The following is a 13,022-nucleotide window of genomic DNA, read 5'->3' on the forward strand; positions in this document are numbered from 1 at the left end:
ATTCAACATGGTCCACTAAAGAAGCTTACATTCCCCTTGCATTTCTTAGCATTAACACTAGATACAGTTTGTCGCTGACACGGTACATATTCATTCATTCGTTTTCTGAGTCGCTTATCCTCACTAGAGCTTCATACCTAGGGGCAATTTAAACTATTGTTGAATAAAAAAAGAAAGCATGCTGAACAGCGAGGATTTATTATCGACTAAAATTGGAACAGAATAGAGGCACATTATAAAGGTCTTGACATGGCCATTACACCACACAGACACAACCTGTTAATAGGTTTCCATGTGCCAGTTATGAAGAATGCAAACCCTTTGGTGTCTCACAAAAAAGAATGCTTTTCTTGTTTAATATTAATAAAAACTAATTTCCTGAGTTGAACAAGGATTGCTAATTATTGCACAACCTGAATTATTAACAGAAAACCAGTACCTGCTTACAATGACACCTTTAGAATAAAAGGCACTCTACAGTTACTTCTGCATAGTACCTTTAAAACGCTTAAAAATTAGATTCCTATGAGGGTACTTGCGGATGTGAGAAAGGAATTGAACAAGAGTATAAGTATAAATGTATGTGCAGCTTAAAACTTGGCACAACTGACATAGCTTATCATTTCACGTTGCAATAAATGCCACTTTGGTCACAGCGATAAGAGGGCATAGTTCTGTCATAAACTAATGATACAAAAAAATGATCATATGTTTCTATTAGCTTATATAAATGCTTGCATTGGATCATAAACAGAGATGACAACTGACAAACCTTCTTGACGTGAAATCTAGAGGGTGGATATTTCAATAAAGGGGGGGAAATGTATACCTCTCCTTGGCCAATAGATAATATAGGCGTGGCCAAAGTAAAACTTTAATAACATTGGAAATGTCCGGGAAGCAGTAAAAAGGCATGATACTACAGTATTGACATACAGTACTGCAGAGTCAAGTTTAAGAAAAATACACAAAGTGCTGTGCGTGCTTCTTAAAGGTTCACTAAAAATGCTTCTTGTACAAATTTCTTCCAGCTGCCACATAAAGCCTATTTGACTTGAGGTAGCAACGGGAAGTGCAGATCAGTCATACAAATTAAACAAATCTGTGCAAATCCACATAATAATGTAGTAATTATGTTTTTCCCAGTAAGGTTCCATCGTTGCTAAATTGCTTCTTTTTTCCATCTCTGACAGCACTTGCTTATTGTTCACATTCAAGCGGTTGATTGCTTCTCAGTAGTTTTCAAACTGTATCAGTCTGCTGTTGTCTGCAGAGCAAATCTCTCTCCACTTTCTATATTTTGGTCGGGCTCCACTGACCAAGAGGTCAACTCCTGGACCATGGTATCCTCATTCGCAACCTCTGGCTCTTCATCGGGGTAAATAACGAGGAAAAGGGCGGCAAGAAAGCCAAGAAAGGAACCTCCTGATGCCACCATTGGAATGACTCGAACAGTGCCAACCGCCTCAATGACTGCTCCCAATGCCGATGCGACCAGAATCTGGCTTATATATACCTAGAAAAAATACAAAAATTATATGGACTTTAGAATTGTGGTTGTATGTAGGCAAACAGTGGTGTTTCTTCAGCACAGTCTGTTTCAGAATGTTGAGTGACATCATTCGGAATTATATGACCACAGGGGTATTCAATATGAGGACTTCCACTATGTTTTGTGAAATGGTGAGTATTACACCAGGACAACTTACTTGGCACGAGAGGATGGCACAGTCAATACCGAAACCTCTTCTAGTGTTGGCTGGACTATGGTGGATGAACTGAAGGAAGCAGAATGAACATTTAAATACCAGTAATAGTTTTTCTGATTGAAATTTTCACGGTATCTCAACTAACGATTCCAATTTAAAAGGCAGTCCAAAGTTATTCTATGGGTTGTAGGTTGACCACTATATAACTACAGATGACTTGATTTAAATTAATTTTAATAAGGAAAGTTGATTTGAGAGGTCAATGTTTAATATCACGATGTGAGCATAGTACAAACTAAGGCACCACTGTATTACACAAATAGAAATACCTCTTTGATTTCATGGTACTGTCCAAGTAAGGCATATGGACAGTAGGACATGCTCATGGAGATGATGCCCATACTACTGATCATCACCATGGCAACATACACATTTGGGAAGATGGCCATCACTGCGGTTCCAATCGTGAATCCCAGAGTGCCCAAAACGTAGATGACCTTGATGCTCAGGTCAAAATTATCCAGGTACTTCTGAAGGATGGCTAGTTAAAGAGAAGTGTAAGAGAAGTGCAAGTATAACTGATTACCTGCCATTTTGGAGAGGAGTTGAAATTTTGCGTTTTCATACCAGAGCAGACAGCAGAAGTACCAGCATAGACCACAAGCCCCCAACACCCCATTTGGACTCCGCTGTTGTAATCCCGGAACTCAGTGGAATTGGCCGGTGCCTAATGATGACAGTAATTTTCAAAGATTAAACATTTTAAACATATTTGACCATATCATTACATGAAATACATAAAAGTATTCGTCATGTGGATGTGTGGACCTTGGGGTCTCCATGATAAATGACTTGTCCCATGAAATCTGTGTAAAAGACTGCTTGAGCTATATAGGAGAACCATGTGACCAGGTGACATACGCACAGTCTCCAAAGCTGCTTTGGCATCTACATATAATGCGGAACAAGAAGAAAAAATAATCATGAAATGATGATTTCTTTTAAGAGGAATATTAAATTATATTGTCCACCTTAAGCATTGACAGCCACAGCAGCTGTACAGTTGCTCCCCTGTTGGGGCCACTATTGCTTACAGAGTCCTCTGAAGACAGGCTGCTTTTTGACAGTTGAAACTCATGTCTATTTCCACACAGCTGCAGATTACTCAGATCATTCAGACTGCGGGAAGTGGTGATTGGCTGATGGTTCGAGATGGTTGTCCGTCGCAATCGGTGACGCTGGGATCCCACTCGCCCATAATAAGAGAATGTAAAAGAAGGCTGAAGAAACAGAACAATCTCATTTGAACCACAGGCTTTTTTTGGTTGCAAAATTCTTTGTGGAAGGTTTTAAAAAATGTGTTTTACTTGTCGGTAGAACGTATGTTTGTGTGGTCGTGGAGAAGCTGAGGCGCTGAGGAGCCTTGAATGCCCTTTAGTTGAGGTTTTGTTTGCATTGCATTGCTCAGTGGGGGACAAAACACCATTGACACCAACACCATTAGTTAGCTTGGTCTGCTTAACAGAAGAGAAGCAAAAGTAATTACAGCTCTCTAGGAACAAAACACCCCCTCGACTTATGTTTGCAGTATACAGCATGCAGTATATATTACAAAATAGGAGACCTACTTCACCTTTGGTTTCATATGGGATGCATCAGAGGCAGGACTAGCTTCAGTGTGAGCAGTAATCTGACCATTAAACCCAGAAAGAGCAGAATCTCCAGTTTCCACAAACACCATCCCATCTGTAAAATTGTGTGGTCCACTGGGACTCAAAGAATCAATGCTCTGATTCAAAGGCTTGAATGAATCTTCAAGACCTTCCTGGATTTCAGGTAAAGCCTGTTGTACTGTTGGCCAAAAAAGATGCACCTGCAGGTCAAGGTCAGGATCCAGCCTGATGGTTGTGTCTGGCATAGCTAAGACTGAATCACTTTTACTCCGCATTCGCTCCATAACCTGGAATTCCATTCCCTTAATCATAGGATCTTCTTGATCATTCTGTTGGGAAGATGGTTCTTCCTCAGCGATGATGTCCAGAGGCAGGGTTTTGTGACTAACCAGTCGGTCGGAAGATTGACTGGCTGAATCCCTTCTTCCTGTGATATTGAGCTGATGGGATACCACAAATTGTTTCTCAGGGATACTGAACATGTGCAGTAGGACAGAGAAAATGAAGATGATGGCTGCAAAAAGGAAGAGCACTTGTTGCTGGGACTTAAATGCTTGACCTAAAGCGGTCCCAGTCCAGTCGAGGCCGCCGAGCATATAGCCCAAAGCGCCACCGAGCCCTGAGAGGACATACACATAAAAAAACATCACTGTTTGGACGCCAAAAAGAGTGCTTTAACGACAGCAATAACCTTTTGGACCTTTGTACAAATATTTTCAAGATAAAAGACAATTCCAACTTTGTAGGTACATTTAATATTTTACTGTTACCATGGCGCAGTTCTGCTCATATGGCATTTCCGATATTACAATCTAAAATTTTGTGCAAGTCAGTATGCACCAAAGATTGTACATAAAGTAAACGAGTAAATTTAATTTATTTTCAACACTGCTTGTCATTGTCAGGGCCGCGGTGTGGCGGAATCTATCCCAGCTGACTTGGGCGATAGGCGGATTACACCCTAGGCTAGTCAGCAATCATTTGTAGGGAGGGCAAACATTTAGACAAACAACCATGGGAATCAATCTCCCGCCCCCAAGTGAGGTGAAAGAACCACTGCGCCATCGGGTGGCTTAAAGGAGTAAAAATTAAATAATAGCATACATTTCACTGTATGTGCACATTTTGGAAAACCTGGCAGTTAGTGACTCATTATGCGTCCAGGACTCACTAGTTGAACACATTGATAGAGATTTCACGAGAACATTCAGTAAAGCCATGCATGAAATTGTCACCTGCTGAAAAGGCATGGATATTTAGAGCCATATCTTGCTCCTCTGTGTCTGCAACATCAAGAAGGTAAGCTCTGATGGGTCCATCGCATGCATCAGCAGAAAAGTCGAGTACCACCACTCCCAAGACTGTGAGGATTATACCAACTGGCTGACTATCAGGGCGATCCCCAATGGAAAGACCTGCAACAAAATCACATAAAATATCAATCAATTGAAAGGGTAACCTTAATGGAGATTGAATTTTGCCACAAACTTTGAACTCACCGATTAATGATCCATTTAAGAACAACGCCATACCGAATAGTACACCAACACACAAAGCCAGAATGAATGGCCTTCTCCTACCCCATTGCAGCGTACATCGGTCGCTGGCTGAGCCCATCACAGGTGTGAGAATGAGACCAAAGATAGGGCTGAGGAACCATGTTAGACTGTAATATTGCTCAGGCAAGCCTGGAACAAACAAAACACACAGAGTCAATTCATTCAATAAACTGCTATGCAAAGAGAGGTCACAGGACACTCAACAGTTGACAAAAGAACCTTATTAAGTTATTTCTACATTGCAGGGCAGAAACAGTAGAGTTGATGTCTATGATCGTTTGTAAAATTTGATGATTTGCTTCTCTATCAGGTAGCTCTGTGTAGTTGTTTTAAATCAAATGCAGCTATTAAGCAAAAGCATATATAGTTTGTCATGCGTGGATTTTCATTTGAGTAAATTACTTTAGAAACTGGAAGACACTGTAATGTGTACTTTTGTTTGTCTTCCTAAATTACAACAACATTCTACCTTTAAAAAAAGGAGAAGCACAAATAGCACATGTATAAAAGACTATTTTAGTGGGGAACTAGGTATCCACAATGACAGCCATGCATAATTTATTTTGATATAAGTGCACACATTTGTGTTGGGCTGTCTGAGAAAAAAACAGCTATGATTTTCCATCCCTTGTAGAGAAGTGGTGCTTTGTTTTTGTCTCCATTGGATTCCTAGCCATTCAGCTGGCTGGTTCTCACGGGAAGAACATGTTACCCACGCTGCCTTCCTCTGCAGTGGTCTTCCCGACCATCTTAAGTCAACACAATTGCAGCTAGGGTTGCAAAGAATGGAGAGGGCCAAGCAAAGACACATTTGCAGTTTGCACTTCTGATTATTACATTTGACTAAAATTCAGTTTTTGATGAATAGATAAATAATTCACTTTGAAATAAATACCCATCTTTCACAAGCCTATCACAAACAGATTTGGCATTGATGATTCTGAGAATTGAGTTGTTTTTATTTGTTAAAAGCTTATCTTAAAGAAGGAAGGTAGTGTGCAGAAATGATGACTTTTATGATTGCTAATATGTTCCCCAACAGAAATCAATCAGCTCAGTGTTAGATACTGTGCTCTTTGGTTGCAAATTCTTCAAAATAACAGAAACAACTGAGCCACTGTTGGTCAACTGTACTTTTCACAAAACAGCTGTTGTAGGAATATAATTTGGAGAAAAAAAAGTTAGTGTTCAACCAAGCTGAACTGAAGAAATAACAATAAACAGTGGGTTTGCAGTATATCTTATTGCTACTGTTTGTGCAAGTTCGTCCACTAATGATTGGGGAGGTCAGTAATTTTCCTTGTGCCAACTGTGAGAGACAGAGTGTGAAGTGTATTTCTATATTGGCAACGAAAACATGTATTTGGTCAAAAACAGAAGTTCAACACAATACTTTTAATGTAACCTGTCTGACAAAAGTCAAACATTACCGTTATTTCCTGTCCGGCTTTGCACACACTAGCATATGTTGTAGCCCACCCTTCTTGAACTTGAAACTACCCTAGATGCATTGTATCCATTCCCCCTGGATCTGCTCTATAGGGTTTAAATTGGGGCTCATGAAGGCCACTTCGATATAGCCCAATATTTTTCACTTAACCATTCCTGGTGTTTTTAGCTATGCAATTGCTTATGAACATTTTGCAAGACTTGTGACCAGCGACTTGACAACAAGCTTTCTGAAACGGGCAGTACATTTCCCTCTCAAATAACTTGGTTTTGATATTTTATTGTACCCTGCAAAAAGTTTGGACATCGTGTGGAAGAAACGTAGCCAATTTTCCCCCATGTTTCTAAAAAGTGGTGGTGTACATTTCTGAGAACATTAAGTGTTTCCCATATATGGATACCAACCATTTTTTTGCCCCACAATTTTTTTTATAAAGGCTAAAATTGAGGCTTTCAGAAATTCAATGTAGTGAGTCTCCTCATGTCTTTCCATACCAATAATCCAAACAATAATGCAGTGACAGCAATTTTCGGCGGGGAAGCATAAATGAATAAAAAGTGACTTACTGTTAACTATTTATTTTCTTGGTTTATTTAGCATTTTAAATCAAGTGAGTGAGACAAATAATTGTGTAACTAGTCATTTCTAGACTATAGACTCTTTTAGACCGTTTTGAACATTGCAGTTTACATACAAATAGTTTACTTGACCAATTTGTTAGCTAGATTTTATAGTTGTGTGCCTTATTGTCAAAAAATTACACTGATATTGAAGGATTCTTTCACTTGAGCTGCATTGATTTCTGAATAATCAACAAATAATCACATTATAAGATATCAAAGCATAGTCCTTAGTCCCAGTCTTTAGGGGCTTATCACACACACTGGCAAATAACTATTTTGTCATTGCAGTCAAAGGCATCCTTATCTTCCATGTTCAATTGAGAAATAAGACATTTTTTAATAGTTTTAGTTTTGTGCAATGTCAATCGAAGAAATCTAGTCCCTGGTCCCTCTTGATTAATGTAGTTTTTCTTCATCTGTAACTTGCATTGCCAAACAAGTCAGAAAGCAAATAACATTGCACAACTGTAGAAAAAGCCCAAGAAATGTACACACAAAAAGAAAAATACTGCATTACATTTTCAACATAGAGAGAAAAGCAGTGCAAAGCTGGATGCTTAGAAAATGTGAATGCTTCTATAACACTATGAATAGGGTTTTAAACCTAATCTTTCCATCAATATTCCAAATGTGGAGAAAGACGGTGAAGCTGAAATGTGCTGTGTTGTACATTCTTAACATACCAGGAAAAGGTGCCTTTGTTCCACTTACCATTGACGTTGCTGGTAGCTATTGCTGGGCATGCAGGTTACATGACACTGTAGTGAAACACATCCGCTGTTTCCAAACATTGATAATGGCATCCCATTAGCGTTGCACGGAAGTTTTATTGTTATATTGAGTTGGAAATTTCTCAAAGCAGGTACTGCAATGAATGATTAGACTTGCAGAATTTATATTGAAGCCTTGCCATTTACTAAGGTGGTTTGTCAACAGAGCCTTTCATTTACTTTGAACCACTGGTAATTGCAGCTTGTTATAAAACAACATAGTAAAAAGTGTTTATTATCAACTGTAACATTTGTGATAATAGTATAAGGAAGGATGCTGCATCATTGAAACCTTAGTGAGCACATACTAATAATGAGGTACCTTTTAAGCTCTAATAAAGTGTTTACATTTTGACCAAATTGGTGGAACAAAACCCAAGGCAAATTTGAGAGAGGAAAAAGGACAGAAAAACTGGAAATTCTGGTCACCTCTGCATTGTCCTACTAATTATGAGGGTGGTGTCCACATTTAGACAGGACTAATATTGATTTAAGACTAACTAAGGTGACAGTGCGTTACATTTAAAAACAATTATGAATATTTGTTTTAAAACAAAAGTGCGCAATGGATGTTAAAGTTAAATGTGAATTTAATACTAAGTGCCCACTGTGTAACTTGCTCCAGCAAAACAAAACAAAAGAGTAAAAAAAGTTACACTAAAATATAATTCATTCATTGGCCACTTTATTAGGCACACCTTTCCCCACTGCACATTTTTTTTCATCAATCAATCACATGGAAGAAGCACCGTGAAGCATTTAGGCATGTAGAAATAGCCAAGACGATCTGCAACTGTTTAAACCAAGCATCTGAATAAGGATCAAAGGTGATTTAAGCGACTTTGAACGTGGCATGGTCTTTAGTGCCAGACGTGCTAGTATGAGTATTTCAGAAACCGTGGATCTACTGGCATTCTCAAAGAGTTTATGGTCCCAAAAAGAGAGCTGCCACAGTTTGGGTCCCTAGGTACCAACTGAACATGTACTGCGTTGACAACAATGACCTAGAGCGAAAGGCAGACTACACCATAGATTGGTCGCCAGTCAGCCATAGGGCACACAGAGAGACAAACGATCATCCACACTCACAACCATACCGCCACCAACGGGAATCGTGCCCGTGCCTGCCCGCAACGAAGCCATGCAAATGAACCAGAAAAATGAATAAAAATTGAATATTCTGTTTGTGTAGCTGTGACCCTTGTGAGGATAAGCGGTATGGAAAATGACTGAATGAATGTTTCTGTAACTGCACAATTTACAGGGATTGCTTGAATGGCCTATTGAAGGAGTAAAAATAATGTGGAAGCTCACCTAGTACCAAGGTAACAAATTGAAAGCCTCAGTGTGTCAATATTTAAGTACTACTTATTGAAAAAAGTTCTTACCTATTTGGAGCAACACTGGTGTGACCAGGGCGGTTTCCATAGCATAGCAGTATTCCCGGCCAAACATCACTGCTCCGTGCATTACCCAACGGTGCAGAGGGATCTTTGTGCCTTTGCTTGATGCTTCTTCTGCATCCTCATTCTCAGTATTGCTGGTCACGTCCATTGGTTTCTTCTTTTCGTCCAGGTCTGATTGAGGTTCTCCCATTTTTCAATGTTTTAGAACATTCTAAAAACATGGAATGAACACTTCAAAAACCTCTAACAGTACATTTACAATATAAAAAAATGGATGACCAAAGTTCATAAGCTATGCTTTTCTATTGATCACACTGACATGACTAAGAATAATGTTTCAATTGTACCAATGAAATCATTTTTCAGTGTAATCAACCTTAATACCTCACAGTATTTTTCAGGAGTGAACTGGTAGACCCTCTAGATATGTTTTCCTGTCCGAATTTGTTCTATCTGATTAAATAAACGTTAAACAAAATAAAATAAACACATTTTCTGTTTTGAAAATTGTTTTAGAAATATATGTTGAGAATCAAGTGACACTGATTGAAATCCTATTATTTAAAGGCGTATTTCAAACATATTTTTTCAACACCATCACACAAAAATCATGTTGTTGTCCACAGCTTGAAAAGGCCACTCCCATATATACATCTTAACACTGTCTTTTATGGCCTATAGTATCGAATTACTGCTCAAATCCATCCACCTACTCCCTAGGGTCAAATTTAAAATGGTGAGGAAAAACTGATACTTCCACTATCAGGCACTCCCCTTATGTTCCCAAACGAATCCATATCTATTCCTCTAACCGTTGCAAAGGGTATAGCACTGGCAGTCCATTATTGTCCCACACAGCTGCCAAAGACAGTTACATCACATTCCAAAAGATTTAAAGTTATGGAACGCTTAACCACTCTTTGAGGGGCGTTCAGAGTAATGGAAATTTTAAAAATGCCTTCTTAAACCAGTGCTTTCAATAATTTTCACACTCGTGACACACTGACCTGCAAATAGCTACTGCTGAAGCTCTTATCCTGTCCATCCTCATAAGTAAAGATCTGCTCAGCGTGATCAAAACTGCAATAAGTGTGCGAGTTGGAAGTTATCCTGTAACTGGGTTTACAGTGGTGGAATGGGGTGATAATAAGCTTTTGAACTGTGCAAGATTTGTGGGTCCTTTTCAGCAGAAAATCTGTGCACATTCCTTCAGACAGCAACCTGCGGAAAAACAGATGGGTTGGTAAAGAAATTGTATTCCAGAGATCATCTGCACTTTTGTGCAAGACACATCAGCCATTTAAGGCAAGATTTGATCTTGTACTTATCAAGTTAAACAATTTAACAAAAGACTATAACAGGCTTTCGGTGGTTAGAGAGGGAAAAAACACATAAGTGGCACTTGAGTATTATTCGCAGGCGCAGCCAAACTGTGAAAAAAAGGGTGACTTATAGTCCGGAAAATACAGTATATACTTTTGTGATATGAGCAGGTCCTGTCTTTGACTCTATCTCGGGTTTGAACTCATTTTCTTCGGGACTTATTTCCTCTTTTGACCCACTTTCAATTCCGTATTCCGACTTGTCGCATGGTGAAGACTGTGAGTAACACAACCCCTGGCAGATCCTTCCCTTACATCATCAGTTGAAACCATGCAGGGGCAAATCGTTACATGAATTATTTTTATGGTACAATTTTCATGGTTGTGGATCTTCCTAAATATTTTCATAATGCTCTTTGACAATATTGTATAATTCATTTAATTAGTACGTAAAAACTTGTGCTAGTGGGACGGTATGTAAAATTAAGCATTTTGGAACCAAGAAGTCATAGTGAAAGCGTAATGGAAAAAATAAAAATAAAATACAATCATAACAGCTTGCAGTCACTAAGGCAAGGGTGGGCAAAATATTCCATGAAGGGTGGAGTGGTGGCGGGCTTTCGTTCTAACTCATCAAAAGAACATCTTTTCACCAATCCAGTGTCTTAGAAGTACAATCTGTTCATTGCAGTCAGGTGCTTTGTTTCATCAGACACCTCTTTGATTAAACTTTCTGTTCAGCATTGGTAGGAACTTGGAACAGAGATCAGGAGCCACAGCAACGTATGATGACTCGTTTAGCCACCCCTTCTCTAAGGTATGGACTTATGGAGTGATAAGCAACGCTCAACATCAATATGGCTCCAACTTTCTGTAATTGCTGTTAAGAGATAAACTTTACAGGTTGGACCCTCATAATCTGAAGTATTTGCAGGCCATGGCATTTACTTTGTGTCTGTCTCCAAGGAGTGTTTTGTTTCTCAGTGACAAGAAATATTATCCTCTTGACCAATGTTTTTTCGTCTCCAAAACTCATCTTAAAACTTTCAAGTTATGGGATAAGAAATCTGTCTAAAATGTTTACATAAACGTTATTGAAGATGTAACAACAGCCATCTCCTGAATGCTTTTCCTGGACATGAAGCCCAATATTATGACTGACTGAGAGAAAGTCTTCTTCAGGCAGTCATCATTATACATCTCAATGGAAATACACCCCAAAAAAGTTAATGATCATCATCTTCTACTAAGCAGATTAGCGATTCATCACAAAATATGACTTTAATCCAATCTTCTAAAGTCCATGACAGCTATTCCTTAGCCCACAGTACGTTTATGATGGCTTTCACTTGGCTTTACTGTATGCAATTTGTATAAATTGCCCCTATATATGAGTGTAAGTGTGAATAATGTCCGTCACCTTCGACTAGTGACCGATTCACGGTGTCCCCTGCCTTTGGCCCGAAGTCAGCTGGGATAGGCTCCAGCACCCCCGCGACCCTTGTGAGGATAAAGTGGTACAGAAAATGAATGAAATATTCACTGTTGTTAAATATTAATGGTAATGCGTAGTCAATGGCATTAATTGTACCCATTATACAATTTTGGCATGGGCATTTAATTTGGTGGGGGGTGGTAGGGGTTGTCTTTGGGGGGATTGGGGGAAATTGGGGGGCGTGGTTGCCTCCAACGCAAGTGTGTTTGGAGCATTGAGCAGGGAAAAGATTTTTCCAACCTTGGAATGAGTGGTATTAGTGGACATTGCCGAGCCAGTCGAGACATGTTTTTCGTAGGTCTGTCATCGCGTCGTTACCTGTTGATGATGAAACATGGTACCAGTTTTACTCCTCCGTGTGCCTTTAACACTTGAGATGAGCAGAACCAAAAAAACCAACAACTTTTAAGGTATGAGTCAAGCAAGACCAATAAGGCTCCAACGCCACAATATATCACACTTTTTGTTGGCAGCTTTTGAAACCCTATGGGAGTGTGTCTAGGGCAATTTCCAACTTGTAAGGAAATAGTAAAGATGCAAATACATACCTGGCGGCGTTATTCCACAAACAGGCACCACATGTGGTCGTGAACAGTCTTGGATACCGCGGACAGCGAAGCTCTCAGTTTGGGCTAACGTAGCGTGCTCGGCTAACCTTTGGCTGCTAAATGAGTACGCTCAACGGTCTACTTTCAGCAGCGGTACAGTACTATGTACACCCCCTTCAACCTCAGTGGTTTCCACAGTAACAAAGAGAGGCGTGGTCAAGACAGCTAAAGAGTTGCGTCATCACACATTTCACTTCCGGAAGGTGGCGACATATAATGTTGGGATTGTATCAAATCTACGTATAATTATTAAAAGTATTTTACAAAGTAAAAAAGGGAGGATTTTTTGGGGTGTGGGTATATGTACAGTAGTGGTACAAAATGATAATGAGGATAATTGAGTATTTTATTAAAATATCACTTAATTAGCTGTTCTTAACAATGTGCTGCACCACCAGCCAATGAAA

At 39.3% G+C, this 13,022-nt stretch overlaps 1 protein-coding gene and 1 long non-coding RNA gene across 2 annotated transcripts; both read right to left on the bottom strand.

Moving 5' to 3' along the window:
- Positions 1 to 181: 181 nt before the first annotated feature.
- On the bottom strand, positions 182 to 9,387 carry LOC144073060 (solute carrier family 45 member 4-like). The gene is made up of 11 exons (XM_077598586.1): positions 9,173 to 9,387; positions 4,882 to 5,070; positions 4,618 to 4,797; positions 3,343 to 4,001; positions 3,077 to 3,223; positions 2,741 to 2,989; positions 2,538 to 2,657; positions 2,337 to 2,436; positions 2,039 to 2,250; positions 1,710 to 1,778; positions 182 to 1,516 (listed from the first exon to the last, which is right to left on the bottom strand). The coding sequence occupies exons 1-11, from the start codon at positions 9,378 to 9,380 to the stop codon at positions 1,253 to 1,255; spliced, it is 2,397 nt and encodes a 798-aa protein (XP_077454712.1). The 5' UTR covers positions 9,381 to 9,387; the 3' UTR covers positions 182 to 1,252.
- Positions 9,388 to 10,286: 899 nt separating this feature from the next.
- Positions 10,287 to 12,728, bottom strand: LOC144072628 (uncharacterized). Its single transcript, XR_013299863.1, has 3 exons — positions 12,556 to 12,728; positions 12,248 to 12,325; positions 10,287 to 10,411 (listed from the first exon to the last, which is right to left on the bottom strand). It is a non-coding gene; the product is annotated as an uncharacterized LOC144072628 (long non-coding RNA).
- Positions 12,729 to 13,022: the final 294 nt, after the last annotated feature.

Source organism: Stigmatopora argus, chromosome 4, assembly GCF_051989625.1.
Source record: "Stigmatopora argus isolate UIUO_Sarg chromosome 4, RoL_Sarg_1.0, whole genome shotgun sequence".
NCBI classification, from domain to species: domain Eukaryota; kingdom Metazoa; phylum Chordata; class Actinopteri; order Syngnathiformes; family Syngnathidae; genus Stigmatopora; species Stigmatopora argus.